We start from the raw sequence: 24,610 nt of genomic DNA, 5'->3' as shown, positions 1-24,610 counted from the left end.
TGGTTAGATATGGACATTTTTAATGGTAAAGCTTCATCGACATGTCTCCATGGATGGTGGCGAGAGGAGCGGTCCATTATTTCACATAATTTATGCCAAAGGTTAAAATATCAATTTTTCCTCTTGTCCATATTTTAGGAGCACACCATTGCTGCTGGACAGTTACTCTTTTTGAATCACATTTATAACTGCAGTTGAGCAGAATTTTTTAGGACTGGTTGAGTAAGGTCCTCTTCCCATTTTAAATCCTTGTGTCTTGATTATCAGCCAGGGACCCCTAACATGGACTGTTAAAACTGATGCTTGTTCAAGACTCAAGTATGAATGTTGGCATTTAAATGGTTTGGCAAATTTCTCTGCTAAACATTCAATGAATTTGCTTTCCATTGATTTTTGCATGAACAATTTCTTGCAAAAATTAATCCTTCATGCAGTTTGAGCCCAAATTAAATTTCACGAGGTAACAAAAAAATTGATGAAGGATGGGCAGTAGATGTGGTGCATATGGATTTTAATACTGTTTGACAAGGTTCCCCATGGCAGGCTCATTCATAAAGTCTCTATGTAGGAGTTCCATGGAACCTTGGCTCCTTGTGTTGGAATTGGCTTGCCTGCAGAGGAAAAGATGGAACATATTCTGCCTGGAGGTCAGTGGCTTGTGGCATTCCATAGTGATCTGTTCTGTAACCCCCTAATCTATGTGATTTTTATAAATGACTTGGATGAAGAAGTGGTTCAGTAAGTTTGAAGATGATGTGAAGGGTGGAGGTGTTGAAGATAGTGTAGAAGGTTGTTGTAGGTTACAACAGGATATAGACAGACTGTAGAGGGGCAGAGATGTGGCAGATGAAGTTCAATCTGGATAGGTGTGGCGATACACTATGAAAGGTCAAACAAGGGCAGAGTATGTGGTCACTGGAAGGATTCTAAACAGTGTAGAGGAGCAAAGAGATCTTGGGGTTCATCCATTGATCAATTGTCGTACAAGTTGACTAGCCTTCGTTATTAAAGGGACTGAGTTCAAGAGCAATCAGCGATGTTACAGCTTTATAAAACAAATAGTGGAATGTTTAGGGAGGCATCGGAGATAAGTTTTATTTTAATACACAGAGTTGTGAGTACCTGAAATGCATTGGTGGGGGTGGTGGTGTAGGTTGGTACAACAGGGACATTATAAAACTCAAATGGGCACGTGGATGTGTTTAAAAAAAAAAAAGGTTATCGGTGTGTTGAAGGGACCAAGGTTAGATTGTTGTGAAGTAGCTTTACATAGGTGGACACAACATCGTGCACCAAAGGGCTTGTACTATGCTGCAACATTCAATGTTCCAGAACCTTGACAGTATCCCCTGATTATCTCCTGATTGAAAGTGCAGCCTCTGTGATTTTATGATAACCATATCAGTTAGTAACTATCAAAAGACAATTTATTTATTATTATAATGTATAATTGTTTAGTCTCCAGAATATTGTAGGGTCATCTCCAAAGCAGCATCAACTAAGGTGATGTTCTTAAGTCGAGGCATTTATCAGGTGCCATTCACCTCATCATGTTACCTTATCAGTTTCAAGCTTTCACTGTTTAGAGAAGAATCATTAAAATTGTTAAAAAGGAGGCCATTAGACCATTGGTTTATAACAGTTCCTAGAACTCAATTCCATTAAATCTATTCCCCCATTCTTTCCAATAATTTTGCAAATTATTTTGAAATGCCTTGTAGTGGCAGCCGAGGGGTGGGACTTCATGCTCGAATCGCCCCCGTGATTCCGGCTGACCACCCATTCCAGGGTTCCGCGCTAAGATGGCGCAGGACCCCTTTCATTTCTGGGATGAAAGTCAGCAGACTGGGGAATGCGTCGGGACTGTTGTGACATCACGTCTGGTTTTGGGATGGCTGAACCGGAAGTGACATAAAAGTTGCCAGTCAAACTGATTAAAGTAGCTTTTTTCTGACCAAAATGCGAGTCAGACGTTTTGTTTGTAGATCCGCCCTTGTTGACCCCAACGGTTCAGACATCTCTGAACCCTACACAATGGCAGATAAACCTGCTCTGAGTGCCGTTGCCATTAAGTTCCCAGCATTCTGGCCACACAGACCACATGTGTGGCGGAGGCACAATTCCACCTCTGCAATATTACCAGCGAAGCTACAAAGTTTTGGTACGTTGTCATGTTGCAAGACGAGGAGTCGGCCATTAAAGTCGAACTGTTCCTGATCTTCCTTCCAGCAGCAGGTCAGTACGAGGCATTCAAGACCCACCTCCTACGAACTTTCTCCATGATAGAGCTGGAAAGAGGGATGCATCTCCTCAACCTAGACAAACTCGGGGTCACGTCCCCCTCTGAGCTAATGATTGAAATGCTAGCATTAGCTGACAGACACTCCAAATGCCTGATGTTCAAAGCCACCTTTTTACAACTCCTCCCCTGCAATTTCGCCTTGTTCCTACCCAACACGGATTTTTCTGACCCTTGTGCGGTAGCAGCCGAGGCAGACGGACTATACAAGGTTCCCAAGACCTCTGTTCTGACAGTCCAACAGGTAGCCGCAACCAACAGAGTGACTACCTCGTCCACTTCGGCACCTGCCCACAACCCAAGACAGGCAGGGGGACCCAAAGGCCAGCAACGAGATGGGTGCTGTTTCTACCATAGAAAGTGGGGCCAGAATGCCCATCATTGCATCTACTCAGCCGACAATCAGGGAAATGGCACTGCCAGCCGCCAGTAATGGCTGCAGCAGTTGGCGAACATACAGGCCTCCGGATCTCTGGATGAAGATCTTTAGTCAACACAGCATCCTGCCACCGAACGCCTTTGAACAGGAAACACGGGCCAAGCAATTCAATCTACTCATGGCAAATGGAATGCCTATACCCAGCTACGGCACCAGGTCAGTCCATTTGTTATTGGGAGAATTGGCATACCAGTGGGATTTCACTATCACAGCCGTACCCCAACCAATCCTAGGGGCAGATTTCCTGAGGGCCAATAACCTATTGGTTGATGTGCGCGGCCACCAGTTAGTCCATGCCTCCACTTTCCAGATATGCCCACTCTTGCCTAAAAAGCACCCAGCCCTGCAAGTATAAGCCCTAGCTACAGACAAATTTGTGAAATTCTTAACTGAATTTCCAGAATTCCTCACACCGGAATTTCATTTGAAGACCCCGCCATACAACATCCAACATGAGGTGATGACTGAGGGACTGCCCATCCACACCAAGGCGAGGAGACTCTCACACACCACCCACCGACCGTCTACAACAGGCTAAAGGTGTTCCGACAGCCCCTCGTCGTCTTCCCTATGTATGGTCCCTATAGCAAGCAGGTGTTGCCGTCCATTGGGTGACTACCGGAGGCTTAACAGTGCGACAGTACCAGATCGCTACCTGATAACGCACATTTAGGTTTTTGCTGCAAACTTGCATGGGAAACGGCTCTTTTCCAAAGTAGACCTCGTGAAACGCTACCACCAAATCCCCATACACCCAAATGATATGCCAAAAACGCCCATTGTAACCCCATTCGGACTTTTTGAATTCCTGAGGATACCATTCGGTTTTAAAAAATGTGGCACAAACTTTCCAACACAAAATGGATGCAGTTTCCAGAGACCTCCCCTTCGTTTTCATCTACATAGATGATTTCCTAGTAACCAGCACTACAGAGGAAGAGTATGGCCAGTACCTCAGACTCTTATTCAGGAAGCTCCAGGTTTGCGGACGTACTGTCAACTCGGCCAAGTGCGAATTCAGTAAGGACACCATTGACTTTCACGGGCACAGAATCACATCTGCCAGAGCAGGCCCGTGGCCTACTAAAGTGGCAGCCATCCTGAATTTCCCAAGGCCCTCCACCATTAAAGGTTTGCAAGAGTTTTGGGCATGGTGAACCTCTACCACCGTTTTGTTCCTGTGGCTGCTAAGGTATTATGCCCACTTTTCCACCTCTTGATGGGCAAACAAAAGCTGTTGATTTGGACGCCCGAGGCAGAGACAACATTCCTGGAAGCTAAGGAGGTGCTAGCTAAGGCAACCATGCATGGATGCCCTGTTGGCACTGGTGTCGGACGCCTCCAACACAGCAGTAGGAGCGGTCCTGGAATGGCCACCAGAAATTAAATGCAGCTGCAATCTACAGACCCCAGAACTTTGATGGGGAACTATTGGTGCTTTATCTGGCCACAAAACACTTTCGCCATTTCCTAGGGGGACGGCAGTTCATTGCATTTACTGACCACAAACTTCAGATCCATGGACAGCAAGACAACAGGGACATCTGTCTTTCCTTTCAGAATTCACCTCTGACATTCAACGTGTGTCGGGGAAAGACTATGTCATTGCAGACGACCTCTCCAGACCCGAGATCAGCTCCATCACTGGTGTCTAGACTGGAAAGCATTAGCCATGGTCCAGCAGGTGCAAGCTTTCTGGACCGCAATAACAGGACTCCAACTGCAAGAAATTGAAATGGACCCAGAGAGAACTGCACTGCTCTGTGACTTTTCCATAGGAAAAGCCCAGCCCGTAGTACCGACAGCGTGGTGCAAAAGACATTTTGACCAGGTACATGGGTTGTCGTACCCATCGATATGGATGGCAAACAAATTTATGGCATCGAAGTTTGACTGGCATGAATTTTTTTTTTTAAAGTCTCCCAGTGGGCAAAGACCTGCCTTTCTTGTCAAACAGCCAAAGTCTACAAACCGTTCATCGGTCCTGAAACCAGAAATGACATCACAACGCTCCCAACACATTCCCCAGTCTGCTGACTTCATCCCCAAGACGAAGGGGGTCCAGCGCCATCTTAGCATGGAGCCCCGGAATGCGTGGTCAGCCGGAATCATGGGGGCTACAGTACACCCCATGTCAGAAACACAAATTCTCATAAATGAGTCTCTTTAAGATCGGTGACACGACAAGCTTTATTCACAAGTCTGCAGAGTTGGACTCAACCGGCTTCTCGCCAAGTCAAGCCCTGATACATACAGTGCGTTGTTTTTTATACAATTTGCTTGTCCTTCGGCATCTCCACTACACTGCTTTAATTGGTTAGTTTTTGCAGAATCATCCTGATTACTGTTAGTCACGCACACCACGATCATTCATGACCTCTGCTCACACCAAATCCTGTTTTTCACTCTTTATCAATCTTTGGCTCCTGCATGTCTCTCTGTAGTTAAATCGGTTGCAAGTCTGTTGTAACATTTTCCAGCTAAACTCTAGTGGTTATCCCCCTTTTATGACTAATCATCACATTTTAACTTAAACCCTTTTTAACCCAAATTCTCTATCTATAACACCCCACACCCCCCAGAATCGTCACCTGGTACAATAGTCTGAGTCTTAGGTTGTATGGGGAGAGTGACCACAGTGGAGGTGGAAACGGCACTGGCTCGGCTGTGTCCACATGGGCAGTTTTGAGTCGGTCCCTGGTATAAAGTTCATTTTCCCCCAATGTCCAAGAGCAGAGTGGATCTGTTGCTTTTCAGCACTTTGTACAGACCGATGTAGGAATGCTGCATCTGTGTTCCCTGTGACGGTGCAGTACTTTGATTGTAGCCTCACATAGATATGGTGGAATCTGTTTTCTGTAGGTGGGAAGGGTTGTAACAGTACCTTAGTGCGTTGCTGGATTTTGGCACATTGACATTGTATGCAGTTCTTCGCCCAGAGAGAGACTTCATGGTTTAGTCTGTGCCAAATAAAGTGATCTGAGACGAGCCGGACCTGATGGAGGGGTGTGAAAGTGTGCACTTGGTTGAACACCTGGTGTCTCCAAACAGCGGGAAGGATGGGCCTCGGGCGACCAGTGGACATGTCGCAAAGGAGTAGTGGTCCTCCTGGTTCAGGGACAAACTCCTGTACCTGCAGTACTGTGATGGCCGTGTGGTAGGCTTATATGTCTGAATCCTTGGCCTGGTCCCTGGTGAGTTGGGCCATGCCATAACCTAGAAGATTGTTGGGCGTGAGAGTGCATCTACTACTATATTGGACATCCTGCGATGTGTTGGATGTCTGTAGTAAATTTTGAGATATAGGAAAGGTGGCGTTGCTGTCTGGCTGACCATGGGTCTACGATCTTCCCCAGTGCTTGTACCAGTAGTTTGTGGTGTGTGTATGCTGTGAATACCCAGCCCTCAAGGATGTACCTAAAATAGTGTATGGCCAGGTAGAGAGCTGTACTTAAGTTCGGGTGGCTTCAGGTGCTTGCTGAAGAAAGCAAATGGCTTTCATTGTTGATCGATCCACTGCTGCAGTACTGCGCCGACCGCTCTCTTGGAGGCGTCCGTCGTCAATGACAAAGGGGAGTCTGGGTCTGGGTGGTCCGAGAAGGTGGCTTCAGGTAGTGTTGTTTTGGTTGCATCGAAGGCTTGGAGTGCTTCAATGGACCAGAAGAGAGTCTTCTCTCCCCTTTTGATGAGGTTGAATAGTGGTTGCATGATGGCTGCTGCTCCTGGGAGGAAACGATGGTAAAAATTCACCATCCCTACAAATTCCTGCAGTCCCTTGAGAGAGGTTAGTTTGGAAAAACTGCGGATGGCCCGGAGTTGAGCAGCGAAATCTTGCACATGTAATATTGGATACCCGTCTGGTACCGTGACGTCATTTAACTGCCAGTAGTCACCGCACGAGCGCCACCCTCCAGAGTTCTTGGGTAGGGAGGAGGCACAAGGGCTGTTTGAGCGGCAGACGATATCCAACTCCTCCATGTTTGCAAACTCGGTTTTGGCCAGGAGTAGCTTGTCCTGGGGAAGTTGTCTTGCCCTGGTGAACTGGTGGGCCAGTGGTCTCAATGAAAGTGCTGGGCGCCGTTTGCAGGTTCTGTGTCATGGAAATTCAGCACTAGCAGTGACGGGAAATCAGCCAGTAGGAGGCATGGACTACCATTGGCTGGAAATTTTGTTGGTGTACGGGGAGGGGAAAGACCTGGAAGGTTGCTGCATTCACTAGGCGGCACCTGGTCAAATCCACCAGCAGTTCGGTGGCCCACAGAAAGTCTGCCCCTAGGAGGGCTTGACCCATGGAGGCAACTGTGCACTCCATCAGAAAACTGTGTCCTTGGTGTATAGGAACATAGGAAGTAGGAACAGGAGTAGGCCAAAAATGGCCCATCGAGCCTGTTCCGCCATTCAATAAGATCATGGCTGATCTAATTTATGACCTAACTCCACCTACCTGCCTTCTCCCCATATCCCCTAATTCCTCTATCATGTAAAAATTTAACCAAATTTTAAATATGTTTAATGAGGCAGCCTCAACCACTTCCCTGGTTAGAGAATTACAAACATTCACTACTCTCTGGGAAAACTATTTTTCCTCATCTCTGTCCTAAATCTACTCCCCCGAATCTTGAGACTGTGTCCTCTCGTTTTAGTTTCCCCGGCCAGCTCAAAAAACCTTCCTACATCTATCCTATCCATACCCTTCATAATCCTATATGTTTCTATAAGATTTCCTCTCATTCTTCTGAACTCGAGCGAATACAATCCTAGATGATTTAATCTTTCATCATAAGTCAACCCCTTCATCCCAGGGATCAACCTAGTAAACCTCCTCTGGACCGTCTCCAAAGCCAGTATATCCTTCCTCAAATATGGAGACCAGAACTGGACACAGTACTCCAGGTGCAGTCTCACCAGTACCTTATACAGTTGCAACATTACCTCCCTACTCCTGAATTCAATTCCTCTAGCGATGAAGGCCAACATTCCATTTGCCTTCTTAATAACCTGCTGCACCTGCAACCTAACTTTTTGCGATTCATGCACAAGCACTTCCAAGTCCCTCTGCACAACAGCATGCTGTAGTTTTTCACCCTTTAAATAATATTCAGCTCTTTTATTTTTCTTGCCAAAGTGGATAACCTCACACTTACCACTCTCTGCCAACCTGAAAAACTCCCATTTATCCCGACTCTCTGCCTCCTGTCAGACAACCAATTTTCAATCCAGGCCAATAGACTTCCCCGGACTCCACTTTCCTGTAACTTGCTGATAAGTCTCTTGTGTGGCACCTTATCAAACGCTTTCTGGAAATCCAAATATACAACATCAACCTGTTCCCCTCTATCCACCGCACCCATTATATCCTCAAAGAATCCTAACAAGTTTGTCAAACAAGATCTTCCCTTTCTAAAACCATGCTGCGTCTGCCTGATTGAACCCTTACATTCCAAAAGTTTCACTATTTCATCTTTAATGACGGCTTCAAGCATTTTTCCAACCACAGACGTCAAGCTAATTGGCCGATAATTTCCAGTCTTCTGCTTACATCCCTTCTTAAAAAGTGGCGTGACATTTGCTGTCTTCCAGTCTGCCGGGACCTGCCCAGAATCCAAAGAATTTTGGTATATGACCACCAATGCATCAACTATAACTTCTGCCATTTCCTTCAGAACCCTTGGATGCATATCATCAGGACCAGGTGATTTGTCTGGCTTTAGTCCCATTAGTTTCTCCATCACTACTTCCTTTTAACAACTATTTTATCAAGGCCCTCCACAACATTCGCATCCTTAACTCCGCACTTGTGCATACTGGACATGTCTTCCACTGTGAAGACTGACACAAAATATTTGTTTAATGCCTCAGCCATTTCCTCATTTTTTGCTACCAGTTTTTCTTTCTCATCCTCCAAGGGTCCTATGTTAACTCTGGCCACCCTCTTCCATTTTATATATTTATAAAATTTTTTGCTTTCTTTTTTTATATTTTGTGCCAATTTACTTTCATAATCCTTTTTCCCATTTCTTATTACCTGCTTTGTAACCCCTTGTTGTCTCTTAAAGTTTTCCCAATCTTTTAGTTTCCCACTGCTCTTTGCAGCTTTGTACACAAGTGCCTTCAATTTTATACTCTCCTTTATTTCCTTTGTTAACCACGGTTGATTTTTCCTTCCCTTGCTGCCCTTTTTCCTGACCAGAATATATTTTCGTTGAACATTACAAAATATTTCTTTGAAAATCTTCCACTGTTCCTCAACTGTTTCATCAATTAGCCTGTGCTCCCAGTCCACTCTGCCCAATTCCTCCCTCATCCTATGGGAGTCACCCCTGTTTAAGCATAATATATTAGTTTTAGATCTATTTCCCCTTCCATCTGAATGAGAAATTCAATCATACTATGATCGCTATTTCTCAGATAGTCTCTAACTATTACATCATTTATTCTACCTATCTCATTGCACAACACTAGATCCAGGAGAGCATTTTCTCTTGTGGGTTCCTTAACATGCTGCTCAAGAAAGCTATCGCGGATGCATTCTATGAAGTCCTCTTCCAGACTCCCATGACCAACTTGATTTTCCCAATCTATGTGGAAGTTAAACTCCCCCATGACGACTCCCGTATCATTATTACATGCCCCACTTATCTCTCTATTTATTTCCTGTGCCACTGACCTATTGTTATATGGTGGGCAATAGATAACACCCACCAATAATTTTTTTCCCTTTGTTATTCTTTATCTCTACCCAAATGGACTCAGCATTATGCTCTTTAGATCTTATATCATTCCTCACTACTGCCTGGAGCTCATCTTTGATTAAGAGTGCAACTCCACCTCCCTTACCATCCTGTCTATCACTTTGCACCACCTGATACCCTTGAAAGTTTAATTCCAATTTAGGGTCACCTTGTAGCCATGTTTCCGTGATGGCTACCAAATCATAGGCATGGGTACCGATTTGCACCTCAAGTTCACTAACCTTATTTCTAATACTGCGGGCATTTAGATAAAGTGCCCTTATGCTCTTTGTCCTTTTAATATCTAGTGACTTCTGTAACCTTTTCTTTTGATTTTTCTGCCCACTATTTTTCATTGTAATTTTCTTAACACTATCATTGACCCGAAAACTCACTGCACCATCTGATTTTTTACTTTCTCCTCCCAACATTACTTTTCCTATTTTACTTTTCCTGGCCATTACTTTATCTTCCCTACCCTTTTTCCTATCACTCTTGTTCCCTTACCCCTGCCAAATTAGTTTAAACCTTGCCCCACTGCTGTACCAAACATACTTGCCAAAATGTTGACACCTTTTGGATTTAGGTGCAACCCGTCCCTCTTGTAAAGATCATGCCTTCCTCAAAAGAGATCCCAATGATCCAAGAAGCCAAATCCTTGCCTTGTACGCCAGCACCTCAGCCACACGTTCATTTTCCTTATCCTTACATTCTTTTCATCACTTGCATTTGGAACAGGTAGTAATCCCGAGATCACCACCCTAGCATTCCTGTCTTTCAGCTTTCGTCCCAGCGCACTATAATCTCTTTTCATTACCTCCTCCCTTTTCTTGTCAATGTCATTTGTACCCACATGTACCAAGACATCAGGTTGCTCTCCCTCTCCTCTCAGAATATTTTGGACCCGATTTGTGATATCTCGTACCCTTGCACCAGGGAGGCAGCACATCATGCGGGTATACTTATCTGGCTCACAGAACCTCCTGTCCGTACCCCTGACAATGGAGTCCCCAATAACTACTGCATTTCTCCTTTTCCTTTTCTTTTGCACCACTCTGCCAGGCTCATTGCCATTGACCTGGTGCCCGTGGCCATCTTCTGTCCGGTCATCTCCCTCAACAGAATCCAACGCAACATAACTGTTGCTGAGTGGGATACTCACTGGTGTGCTCTCTGTTTTTCTCACTTTTTCCTTTCCCCCGTGACGGTTTCCCACTTACCTGACATGGGTTCTGGAGTATTTATCGCCCTGAAAATTGAGTCGATTAACTCCTCACTCTCCCTTACAAGCCCCAGGTCATCAATCTGCAACTCTATATCCCTAATTCGCTCCCTTAGTAACTGCATCTCGGTACACCTGGTGCAGATGTGGCCATTTTGGAGGGTGGAGGTCACCCATTGTTCCCACATCTGACACCCACTACAGAGCACTAACCCTATTGGCATGACTCTGAATACGAAGGCAAATAACTCAGCTTACCTTTTCTCCTTGCCTGCTTTCGCCGAAGCCTGATAAGCCAAAGCCAGGAAGTCTCACTCCTTCACTGCTCCACTCACTCAATGAGCCACTCCTCACTGGCCGCTCCCTCCCCTTTCACTCCTTTTATTGGCCCCTTGACCAATTAACCCTATCACTTCCAGCAAGCTCCTCCTCCACTGATTCACAGCCCGACTCTCTCCAACCTCCTCCTCGTCCGACTCCCAGCCGAACCAAGTAAGCCCAAGCCCCGGTAAGCCCCCGACTTTAATACCTTACCTTCTCCTCACTTTCAGCAAGCTCCTCCTCCTCTGACTCACTTTCACCAAGCTCCTCTGATTCACAGCCTGACTCTCTCCAAGCTCCTCCTCCGACTCCCAGCCGAACCAAGATAGTCATGAGTCGAGTTCCATAGCTGGGGATCATAGAACTGTTGGCTGCCTGTAAGGGAAACCTTGGGGGTTGTTTCTCCTCTCTAAGAATGTGGATGGTATGAAGCTGACCTCAGCACCAATGTCCACAAGGAGAAGTTGGCCAATCTTCAGGTCCTGTAAGTAAAGGAGGCCTTTACTGGTGTCAACTGCCAAAGCCACTAACGAAAGCTGGCTTTCTTGTTTTTCCAGCATCCAGCCACAAGTGGATCTGAGAAAATTAAAGGGGAGGGGACGCAACATCAGGCATTACGGCCCCATCAACGGTGGTAGTAGCAGTAACCAGTAGCCTTGTTGGGACAGTCGCTGAACTAAGTCTGCATGGCTGCTGGGGAGGGGGACGGAGTAGTCCCTGCTGGTGTGGAAGCACCACCGCAAAAATAGGCTGAACATGGATTGAGTCCAGCTGTGGGGTTCGGAAAAGCCGGTCTACTTTCTTGGCCACGAGGTGCGGGTGAGCAAAGTCCACATTAGAGATGGCTGAGGCAACGTGGACTGGCAACTTCGACAAGACTAGGACTTCAAACAGGAAACACTTAGTGTGTCAGTCTGCTAACGCCACTAGCTCCTGCATAAAGTTGGAGGGGTTGCGGTCCCCTAGGCCCTGTGAGTTAAGTATGTGAACTGCCCCGTTTGTGCCAGTTGAGTTCGAAAGAGTCGAGTAAGAACTGACAAAAGAGGATATATGTGTTCCATGGGCGGGTGGTTCATAAAAAAACCTCTTGCTACTGTGACTGGATCCAGGGCGCTGACAACATGCCAGAATTTGGTATTTTCAGCCATTATGCCTCTTAACACAAACTGTGCCTCAGCTAGTTGCAGCCAACTACGTGGCTGATTGCCTCAAAATAGTGGCAAGTGGTCGACCACGGCATTCACCGTAGCTGGGGCAGGAGTAGAAATGGCTGCAACTTCAGCAGGTTTGTCGCCAGCAGCTTCAGCAGCCGCTGTAAAGCCGGTAGGGTTCATGCTGCTGCGAGCTTGGTAGGTCTCAAAATGTTGAAACCTATGCAGGGTCACCACTGTAGCACCTACAATACAGTGGCACTGCAAAGAGAAAGGAAAATGTCCGCACTGAGTTGAGTGAACCAGTAACCGACTGTTTATTGAAACAGTCTGCGCTATAAAAACAACACTCCAACACCCCCACCCGCCTCACTGGCTCAAGGGAGTGACGTCAGTGCATAGTCTCCGGAGCGGCGCTCACTCCCCGCAGTCCGCTCTTTAACCCTGGCGCCTCTCCTCAGTGAGGAGACCATCTCTGCGCCATTGTGTGTAGGACGTGTATACGAGGCCAGATCGGACTGCTACAAGTTCATGCTTTTCTCCTTAATGTCTGGCCACACCTATTGACAAACCTCACAAGAGTCTGTATTTCTGAATTGTAATGTCTTGTTCACAATGAGGATATTATCACTTATTTAGATATAAAGTAGTAATTCAAATCATATGCAGTTAAATATCTATTTACATCTATTTTGAACTTTATTTGCTTTAGGGTTCCTGGAGTGATGTTGTAGGAAGACAAAGCATATTAACAGTCACCTTGATACTTAGCGGATTTAGCTATGGCCTGCTAGGCAAATCCAGTAGCATTCCTTTGGTTATACTGGCTAGGATTCCCACAGGTGAGCTTATAATTTGAACATAAAATCTTATTGTTTGTAAACTTTTTGTATTTTTTGATAGTTTGAAAATTGAAGGGATTTGATGACTTTCATGCTGTGGTCCAGTGGAAATTTTGATTTTTAACCATTTATATCTTTAATCAGTGAATTTTTTTTAAGTTAAATGTACTACATACCATGTCAAGACTATGACATCAATTGCAAGGTTGAAGTATTATTTCATACATTATACAAATCATCACTTGTGTGTATATTTTCACATGACACGAATTTCACACAGAGTGCAAAATTTGGCTCCCTTCTTTCATTCTTGGGTCTCTGCAATATTTTTTCAGAAACTGTCAAACGGAAACTGACTAGAGGTGTGTTTTTCCTGGTGTTGTTTCTTAGTCACAATCCAGTTTGAGTGATTGGTCTGTGGTATGATAAAGTGCCTCACCTTCCTGTATGGGTGGACCAAAACACATGCAATCCCAGCAGACAGAAATATTTACATTGTGATCTTTAGTTCCTTTTATAGTCATACTAGCTACAGAAACACAAAACAAAACTATGCCCTTTACTTCAACGACACAGTGCTACTAATAATTAAACTGCATCTGTGGCAGGACACATAATTTAAAGGCAGGCAACAAAAAAAATGGATCATGAAGCTGCCCACCAGATTTCACATTGCTTTGCTGACTAGTCTAAGCTCTACACAGCATTTCTGGATAAAAATCCCTTGACCACCTTTATTGATCCTGTAAATCTCTATCCTGCATGTAGTCATGTATGAGGTTGTCAATCACAATTGTCTTGTTTCGTTTAACATATTACTGTCAGCTTATTGTGTTCTGTATTTCCCAGGCATCTTTAAGCATTCGCAGACTATTGTAAAAGCTCTTCTGTCAGACCTGGTTTCTGGACATGAACGACCTCATGTGATGGGAAGATTCTATGCAGTTTGCAGTGTTGGATTCATCCTGGGACCTGTACTTAGTGGATATCTTGTTGAGCTGGATGGAGGTTTCTACACAATGTGTTTCATTTGCTGCACAATTTTCTTTATTAATGCAGGTATGTTTCATTTGTGTGTAACAAGGGTACGTTTATTATTATATTCACAAATGAAATGTCACTTTTTAAACTTTCTCATTCAGTTGTTGCTTCCAGAAAAACTCCTTAGTGCCTTAATTTATAGGTAAGTTAAATCCAGTTAAGTGAAGCACTTTGGAAAGTTGAATTTAAAGGCAGAGTACATGTTTAATGGCATTTCCTCAAAGTAATTAGTTTCAGAAAAATGGACCCCCATATAAAGGGTAGTGACTAAGATAATCGTGGTAGTAACATTGGTCCTGAGTTAATTTGCTTTTGAAGGAGCCAGAGCTTTCCCGAATTTGTGAAGATTCAGATAAAGATCCTCATAATTTAGGCCTCCCATTTTATAAGATGCCCTAAATGTTTTGGCTTGTATGTTATTTGCAAATATTAATTAAACTGGAATCTGCTCCTTATTTCTTTTTATTCACAACTCTTAACAATTACTGATAATCTATCAGTATGCAGCTTTGTTTGTGTTTAAATATTACACATTCGATCATCATTGTTTCTATACAAACAATTCAACAGATGATAGTTTTATGCTTGTCATTTGATGTTTTCACTCTGTAGCACAGATCTATAATAATTAACATTTTAATTAAGAGCTAACTATTCAAAAATTAACAAGATCTGTACTAGTTAGTAGGTAAGTTCAATCTGGCTAAGTGAAGCACTTTGGAAGGTCGAATTGGAAGGCAGAGTACATGGTTAATGGTAGGATTCTTAACAGTGTGGAGGTACAGAGTGATCTTGGGGTCCAGGTAAATAGATCCCTCAAGATTTCCACACAAGTAGATAGAAGGCTTATGGTCTGTTGGCCTTCACAAGTCGGGTGATTGAATTCAAGAGCTGTGAGGTAATGTTGCAGCTCTATAAAATTCACAGTGACCAACCATTTCAATTCCACACACCATTCCCATATTAACATGTCTATCCATGGCCTTATGCATTGCCAAACTGAGGCTACCCACAAATCGGAGGATTGATGTCAACAATATTCCTTCTGGACTCTCTCCAACCAGATAGCATTAACATCGACTTCCAGTTTCTATTTGACCCCCGCCCCTTCTCTCTCTTTTTCCCTATCCCTCTGTCTCCTTTCCTCTCGCTCCCCACACCCCTCTCCATTCAGTGAACTACCCTCCCGCATAATTTCTCAGCTTTTTTCTCTAATGCCCTCCCATCCATATCCATCAATGACTTCTTGCCTGTTGGCCTGTGCTCCTCCCCCTGCTCCTTCCTCTTTCCTCTCCTCATCCCCACCTTTTTATTCAGGTACCTGTCTGCTTTTTGCTCATACCTGAACAGAGGACTCAGGCCAAGATGTTAGTTATATCCCTTTGCTTCCCATAAATGCTGAGTGACCTGCTGAGTTTCTCAAATATTTTTGTTTATTGCTCACAATCACAATGCAGACTATCCTGTTTAACTCTGAAACTCTGGTTATGCTATATGTGGAGTATTGCAAACATTTCTAGTTGCTTTATCACAGGAGGAATGTAGATGCTTTAGAGAGGGTGCAGAGGAGATTTATCAGGATGTTGCCCAAAATGGAGACCATGTCTTGTGAAGTAAGGTTGACGAAGTCAGGCTTTTCACTTTGGAGCGATGGAGAATGAGAGGTGACTTAATATAGGAAAGATATCAATAAGAAGGAAAGAGTGCAAAGAAGATTTACTAGGACGCTGCCTGGACTTCAGGGAAAGGTTACAGGGAAAGGTTAAACAGGTTAGAACTTTATTTCCTGGAGGGTAAAAGAATGAGGGGAGTTTAGATAGAGGTATTTAAAATTATGAGGGGGATGTCGTGTTGGGAAGAGTATCAGGTTAGGTGGTTTCAGAGAGATGAGTCTGGACACAAATGTTACAATCACACATAACTTTAACACTCAGGAGACAAACAGGGAAGAATGTCAAACAGTACTCTATCATTGTTCAAGTAATATAGACATTCACATTGGACCAAAGTTAGACTCCGATACCAGTGGTCACCTATGCCACGAGTACACACTGTACAAACGGGCTTACACACACGCGCGCACACACACACACACACACACCCACACACACACACACACACACACACACATACATACCCCTCCCCCCTCCAGTTCAGGGGTGTGGCTCTCTGCAAGTACTGAAGTACTGATCTGTCACACTGCTAAGGCTCAGCTTCAATGTAGTGCACACCTTACCCAGAACACTTCCAGCAATGTCCACAGTAATAACCTGGCATGGAGCGATGTCCAGGGCTTGGATGGTGGGGCAGAGAGAAAGATGTGCTGTGAGTTGGTGTTATGTATAGTGCTAATCTGTGCTTCTAGCCAATAATGACCCTAGGTGATTTAAATTAGGTAATGGCAAGGTGTCCATTAATAGGTGACCAAAGTCCAACCTTGATTGACAGGTGATGTGACTTCCAAATAAGTTTCAGACAGGGAGGACATGTGACTACCCGCAATACACACATTTCAGTCAGGCAGGAAAGCAATGTTTCCTCCCTCCACCCACAACATTCTACCCCTCGGAAGTCGCATTATTCTACAATCACTAAGAAGATCAATAACTCTATGTACACATTATAACTATAAAAAGGGTAAAAAAAAACCAAAAAGGTATGTTTAAAAACAATAAAATATAAATTGAGCAGATTAATATATACACAAGCGCCTTCTGTATGCTGAACAAGGCAATCAAATTCAATGACAACGCCTTACCAGCTTCCACCCCCCCCCCCCCCCAACCCCGGACCAAATAGGGTCGCTGTGTTTACGATGGAACAGGGTGCTGTGGGAACTGCTCCCCAGTATCAGAGGGGAGGATAGAGAAAGAAGTTTTCTGGTCACTAACTTGAATGCCTAGTTTCTCTGTCTTGGCTGGCAAATGTGAGCACTCTTACCACCAATGTCTGCAAGCAGGCAGTGCAAGGTCATCCATCAGGTGCCAGAGCCGTCTCTTGGATTACGCATCCTGCGCCTTGGCTTCACGCTTGGGCACTCACTAAGCACAGCACCCAGATAGCTATCGCCATGCTATCCTATGGTGGGGCAGGCCAACAGACATATGTCCAGGGTGTACCCGGGACGCCCCATTTTCCTGGGCTGTTGTCTGAGATTAGGAGGGTGCCACAAGTGCCTGTGTTGGATCCCTTAGACGATACCCAGGAGGAGTCAGGACTTAAAATTAGCCGATTTTGATTTTAAATAAAAGCTCCTGAAGCACCCACCCCATAAGGTACTGTTTTTGATGGCATATAAGACCACCCCCCACTCATTTCAGCAGGGAATATTAAGAATATTTTTGTTTATTTATGGGTAAATGTCTCTCAGTTCCGTGACCCACGTCCACAAGGCACTGTAAAACACTTCAAAATAAAGCAGTTGAATTTCACAGAACAGATTAGAATTGTAGTTTTCACTTTTAATACCACATGGAACATCTCCCAATAGCAAACACTGTGCTCTCTCTGCACCCTTGTAGCGACCACGCCCGTTTGGTCACCTACCACTGCTTACCTCTGCCGAAACAGCAATGTAGTCCATGCCGCCAGAAATGGCACACACCACCCGGTGTAGTGACTGGCTCATCTGCCATCAGGCCTGAGTCAGGCCGTCCTTTTCCCTCACAATGTTCAGCACCCAGTGCCTGCTACGCACAGGAAACTGCAGCCAGCGCACAGGGTCCACTGGGAAAGTGCGGCCAGCGAACAGAAGCAACGCACAGGGTTAGCCGGCTGCAGTTTCTGAACAGGAACCATGCACAGGGTTCACCGGACACGGTTTCTGAATAGGAACAGCACAAAGGGTCTGCCGGGAAATTGTAGCTGGTGAACAGGAGCTGCTATATGGTAAGTAAATTTCAACTTTGCGCCTAAGACCCAGGGGTATTTTGAGCCATTTTGGGGGCGAAAAATGTTGGTCTTTTATGCCATTAATTACAGTATTTGTAACTTTGAAACAGTGAACTGTAACTCCAATTCCCTGAGTGTGCTTAAAAACATTATAACTACAGCTCAGGGTGATTAAAAACGAGAAAAAGAAAAAAAGGTCCATTACAAAATCTGCACCCAGAATGCACATAATAAAGATGCAATCAAATGTCCAATGTTGGTTTAGGTTTCCATGGCAACAGCTCTTGCCTGTCTTGCTGAGAATTCTTTGCATAATAGGTGACAACTGTTTCTTGCTGATTACTTGCTGAAATCAGAGATAGGATCTCACCAGTCTGTTTTGATGACCAGTGTGGGGAATTGCAGCTGTACGTTGCACTGAACTGAATTTTGACCTGCAGGGTGTTCTTCCATACTGTCGGTTGGTCTTTGCCCTGCAGGGTGGGTGGGTGTAATTTTTTTTATTCCTTCTTGGAGAGTTATCAGTAGGATAGCATAGTAATGCAGTTTCACCTGGGAATACAACCTTTCTGGGTGGACTGTGTGACTGCTGCATCCATACCCTACTGAATTCCTCAGAGTCATGAAAGTTAACCTCTTCCAATTTTTGATGTTAACAAATATCTAGAAAGTCCCCTCCCCAGTGTGGTGGGGTGTGAATTGAGATGGTCCACTGATTCCTGCAGCCTCTTGAGCCAACCCTTGAGCAAGTTGCCGTTTGTCAGCGTGCATATCTTTTGCTTGAGGAAACTGATCATGCACTCTATTAACCACCACAGTCCATGAGTCAGTAAAGATACCACCAGACCTCATCGATTTTATTTACAGTGCTACTGCAGCCAATTCTGTGAGCTGGCTGGATCCCCCCGCCTCTCTTGAGTAAGGGTCTTATCCATGCTGCTGCTTACCATTGCTGCTTCCCATTCTTACAACAGCTAGAGCCATCCATAAACCAGACTTGTTGCTGTTCTTCATTGGTGAGGGTGTCGAACGGCTGACCCCAGGATATGGGAGCGGAATTCATAATGGGGACTTCGGATGGGGGACCGTGACTCTCAGGGAGGGACATGACTTGCTCATGCAGCCTGCTGACTCCTTCTGACCCCTGCTTCTGCCTGGACAGCAATATACCACCGAAATTTCACAATGGAGGAACGCTGCATGCATCTCTCCTTGTGGGTGGCGTCAGAGGACTTGATCCACTGCATGATAGGGAGGTAAGGCTGGGGAATAACTGTCTCGTTGGCAGTTTGGAGTTCGGTGGTGAGGAGAGCCAAATAGCATGCCGGGAGCTGACGTTTGAAGGAGATCTAGCGGGAGGCGGGCTCAGGTAGGGATTTTGTCCAGAAGCCGAGAGGAAGTCAGTAGTCATCGATTTTTCTGCTAGAGGCTACACTCGGCTGTTGTGGTAGTGGCTGAGACCTGGAGTTTGAAGGGGACTCAGGTGTGTCAGGAGGCTAGCGGCAGCGCCTGCTCCATGGCTTGTTTTGCCGTATCGAAGGCTGTTCAGGACCCTAGTGATAGGTGATCTTGTTGGTGGGCACTGCTGTATTGAGAATTTTATTTCTTGCCATCTCCAGGATACACCTCTGGCCTGAGTGCCATTGGATTTCCAGGAAGAGGACTGTCTGGGTGGGACCCTGCACCTTCTCCTGATTGTGCCCAGCCACGATCGTGGAGCCCAGGGCAGCACGGATGGTGTAGAAGTTAGTGTGACACCTTTATAGCACCAGCAAATCACGCGCTGTCTGTAAGGAGTTTGTATGTTCTCCCCATATCTGCGTGGGTTTTCTCCAGGGGCTCCAGTTTCCTCCAACCATTCAAAAATGTACCAGGGTGTAGGTTAATGGGTGGCACATACTCATAGGGCCGAATTAGCCTGTTTCAGTGCTGAATGTCTACATGTTTTCAAAATTTAAAAAAAGATGAAGGAGTCCAGTACCTGTGCCACTGTCTCCTCTATGGGTCCTTGGATCAGGATACCATTGAAGTAATGGCTTACATTAATGCCCAGGGAGGGGGTGTGGCAATTTTTTTTAGCTCATGGGCTATTAACCCATAGTAGAGGGTGGGACTGTGAACATACCTCTGAGGTAGGCAGAAAAAGAAATATTGTGTGCCACCCCAGGTGAAGGCAAACTGATCCTGGGAGTCGGGCCTTAAGGGGATGGAATAGAATGTTTTGGCGAAGTCAACCATGGCATACCATGGTTTGTTGTCCCTGCCCGCAAGGGGTGAATTTTTTAATTTCTGATAATCGCCATGTGCCGTTTTCCTATGGACAGTCCAAACTGGGCTGTTGTAGGGGTCATGGCGAAGGAGGGCATTGGTTGCTTCCACAATCTCCTCATTGCCCCCTGGCACCCAATACTGGTGGGTGCAGACTACCTGGGAGGGAGGGGGAATGACAAGGGGAGTTCATCTGGCTGCCCTGACAACATTGTTGTCTGGGGGACCCCAAATGTAAATTTCCCCTTACTGGTCCGCACTGACTACCCCTTGAGTACATTCATTCCTAAAATATGCTTGAGGGAGGCTGCTACCACAATGCAGATGGGATGGTGAGGCTTGTCACCGATGCAGAGGCAAAGAGTGACCTTTCTGGCAGAGAGAATGAAATCCCATAGCCCAGGAGTGGGCAACCTTTTACCATGTGTGGGCCAGATGGTGTGTCAGTGGTTGAAACGTGGGCCACACTGATGCTATCATAAATGAAAAAAAATACTGTGTATCTATAAAAAAATGTTTCCCCAAATCAATTGTTAGATCTTTAAGACCTGGACCATGGTAGGAAGATAGATTTGGTGAACTGACAGTACTGGTCCCCTCACCAAGAAAACACCAAGACAAATTTAAAAATAATTTTGCCCACACTGTCAATTGTATCATTGAGAAATGGCAAACAAGATTTTTTAAGTGACTGGGAAGGACATCTTTCAAAAAGCAATTAATGGCAGTGACAGACAGCGTCAGACAGCTGAACACATACGGTGAAACAGACTTGAAAACCTCCCAACAAGACACCTACACACACATACTTGTTAATACAGGGGAATCACGCTGCTCTCCATTGCATGCAAAATCTTAGCTAGGTTTCTCCTTAATAGACTAATACCTAGTGTCGCTGAAAATGTCCTCCCAGAATCACAGTGTGGCTTTCACGCAAACAGAGGAACTACTGACATGGTCTTTGCCCTCAGACAGCTCCAAGAAAAGTGCAGAGAACAAAACAAAGGACTCAACATCACCTTTGTTGAGCTCACCAAAGCCTTTGACACCATGAGCAGAAAAGGGCTTTGGCAAATACTAGAGTGCCTCGGATGCCCCCCCAAGTTCCTCAACATGGTTATCCAACTGCACGAAAACCAACAAGGTCGGGTCAGATAAAGCAATGAGCTCTCCGAACCCTTCTCCATTGACATCGGCGTTAAGCAAGGCTGCGTCCTCGCACCAACCCTCATTACTATCTTCTTCAGCATCATGCTGAAACAAGCCATGAAAGACCTCAACAATGAAGATGGTGTGTACATCCGGTTCTGCACGGATGGCAGTCTCTTCATTTTGAGGCGCTTGCAAGCTCACACCAAGACAAAAGAGCAACTTGTCCATGAACTACTCTTTGCATACGATGCCGCTTTAGTTGCCCATTCAGAGCCAGCTCTCCAGCGCATGACGTCTTGTTTTGCAGAAACTGCCAAAATGTTTGGCCTGGAAGTCAGCCTGAAGAAAACTGAGGTCCTCCATCAGCCAGCTCCCCACTATGACCACCAGCCACCCCCCCCCCCCCCCCACATCTCCATCGGGCACACAGAACTCAAAACGGTCAACCAGTTTACCTACCTCGGCTGCACCATTTCATCTGATGCAAGGATCGACAAAGAGATAGACAACAGACTCGCCAAGGCAAATAACGCCTTTGGAAGACTACACAAAAGATTCTGGAAAAACAACCACCTGAAGAAACACACAAAGATCAGCGTATACAGAGCCGTTGTCATACCCACGCTCCTGTTTGGCTCCGAATCATGGGTCCTCTACCGGCATCACCTACGGCTCCTAGAATGCTTCCATTAGCGCTGTCTCCGCTCCATCCTCAACATTCATTGGAATGACTTCATCACCAACATCGAAGTACTCGAGCTGGCAGAGTCCGCAAGCATCGAATCCATGTTGCTGAAGACCCAACTGCGCTGGGTGGGTCACGTCTCCAGAATGGAGGACCATCACCTTCCCAAGATCGTGTTCTATGGCGAGCTCTCCACTGGCCACCGAGACAGAGGTGCACCAAAGAAGAGGTGCAAGGACTGCTTAAAGAAATCTCTTGGTGCCTGCCACATTGACCACCGCCAGTGGGCTGATATCGCCTCCAACCATGCATCTTGGGGCCTCACAGTTCGGTGGGCAGCAACCTCCTTTGAAGAATACCGCAGAGCCCACCTCACTGACAAAAGACAAAGGAGGAAAAACCCAACACCCAACCGCAGTGGGGGTATAGCACAGTAGGGGGATACAGTGGAGCCAGAACTTGCAGCAGATGCTACGACCAGACTGACTGGAGTTAGACCCCCGGGGCACATACACACTTCATCCGCTGGCAGAGGTGTTTCGAGAACTATGTAGAGGCGAGCGCCCCGGGAGCTACCAATGGAATCCTTCTGAAGCTACTCAAATAATAACTTAAGTGATAAATATAATTTCTTTTTGAAAATATGGAGCCCTTACTTACAACAAGTTGGTTTGAAAATTTAAACTCTCAATAGCTCATCCTGATGGTGGTTCTCGGTTTAATGGCAGTTGATTTGCAACCGCTGCAACCGTGCCTGCCTGTCCCGCATCGGACTTGTCAATCACCAACAAGCCTGCAGCAGACGTGGACCTACCCCTCCATAAATCTTCGTCCGCGAAGCCAAGCCAAAGAAGAATTATGATACCCCACTCCCACATGTTTAGCACTTCATGTGTGTCCAGCCAAAACTCCTTGAACCCTGCTCGTCGCACCAGTTGTCATGTTGGGACTGTATCAAGTTTGTTGGGTTCACAAAGAGAGAAGTCTGAAAACAACTGTTACAATCACCCATAACTTTAACACTCAGGAGACAAACAGGGAAGAAGGTCAAACTGTACTCTATTACTATATTACTTAAACAACGATATAGACATTCACATCAGACCGAGGTTAGACTCCAATATCGGTGGCTGCCTATTCTCTACATGCTCACATATTGAATACACGGTCTACAGTCAGGGACTTTCACACACACACCTGGTTCCCTCTACCAATGGGGGTGTGGCTCTCTAAGTATTGATCTATTATTCAGTTTCAGTGTAGTGTACACCTTACCCATAACACTTCCAGGGAGGTCCTCAGTAGAGATCTGGCAGAGAGAAAGAATGTGCTGTGCATTGCTGTTATATACAGTGCTAATCTGTGCTTCTGGCCAATAATGACCATGACCCAAGGTGATTTAAATTAGCCAACAGCAAGATGTGCACTAATGGGTGATGGGAGCCCCACCTTGTTTGAGAGGTGATGTGGCTTCTGCATAAGTTTGACAGGGAGAACACATGACCACCTGGAGTACACGCATTCCAGGCAGGTAGGGTGGCCATTTTTCCTCCACTCACCACAGGGGATAGAGTAAATGTGGATTTTCCACGAGGGTAGGTGAGATACAAACTAGAGGACATGAGTTAAGAATGAAAGGGGAAAGGTTTAGTGGGAACATGAGGGGGACTTTCTCCACACACAGAGTGGTGGGAGTGTGGAATGAATTGCCAGCTGAGGTGGTGAATATAGGTTCAATTTTAACATTTAAGAATAATTTGGACAGGTACATGGATAGGAGAGATATGGAGGGTGTAGGTCAGTGGGATTAGGTAAAAAAAAAATGATTCGGCACAGAAAAGAAGGTCTGAAGGGGCCTGTTTCTGTGCTGTAGTGTTCTATGGCATATAAGATTATGAAGGATTAGATAGGGTGGATAGCCAACACCTTTATTCCAAGGTCCTAAAAGCAAATATCAGAGGACATCTGCTTAAGGTGAGTGGAGGAAAGTTTAGAGGAGATGCCAGAAGTAAGTTTTAAAACCACAATACATTTCAATTAATAATGACTTACATATATAAGACAATACATGTGGTATATAAGCTAATTGCTCACTCCCCACCACCCCTTCCTTCCCCACCACCCACCTCCCTCCCAAAGAAGAAAGGAGATTATCATTGGATATATAAATTCAAATCAACTGCCATGAAACTGAGAACCACCATCAGGATGAGCTATTGAGAGTTTAATCACAGTTTATATGGAATTATTATATATTTTCTTATTTATTAATTCTGTCTTTTTTCTCAGATGAGTCTTTTTGTAAATTTTTCTCTAAAATCTCTATTTCTTTCTCTAATTTATTCAATTCTTTAAGATAATCTTTATTAATCTTATTTGAATAACATTATTTCACCTCTTAAAAAAGCTTTTAACGCACCCCATAAAATAAATTTATTCTCAACTGAATTTGTATTTACATCGAAATATATCTGAATTTGATTCCTTATAAAGTTACAAAAATCAACATTTTTTAATAACGAAGAATTAAATCTCCATCTATGTTGTAAATTTTATCAGAATCCGAAC

At 45.1% G+C, this 24,610-nt stretch overlaps 1 protein-coding gene across 5 annotated transcripts in view; it reads left to right on the top strand.

Moving 5' to 3' along the window:
- The window catches only part of mfsd9 (major facilitator superfamily domain containing 9), a 182,071-nt gene that overhangs the window by 44,727 nt on the left and 112,734 nt on the right, over nucleotides 1-24,610 (top strand). For all 5 annotated transcript variants that reach the window (XM_069891099.1, XM_069891095.1, XM_069891098.1 and 2 more), the window contains exons 4-5: nucleotides 12,876-13,005; nucleotides 13,855-14,064. In XM_069891099.1, the coding sequence (XP_069747200.1) occupies nucleotides 12,876-13,005; nucleotides 13,855-14,064 (340 nt within the window). The remainder of the gene's footprint in view (nucleotides 1-12,875; nucleotides 13,006-13,854; nucleotides 14,065-24,610) is intronic.

This window comes from Narcine bancroftii, chromosome 7 (assembly GCF_036971445.1).
Source record: "Narcine bancroftii isolate sNarBan1 chromosome 7, sNarBan1.hap1, whole genome shotgun sequence".
In the NCBI taxonomy this organism is placed as follows: Eukaryota; Metazoa; Chordata; class Chondrichthyes; order Torpediniformes; family Narcinidae; genus Narcine; species Narcine bancroftii.
Note: the sequence above shows the minus strand (reverse complement) of the source record. Positions and strands in the feature narration are given on the sequence as shown.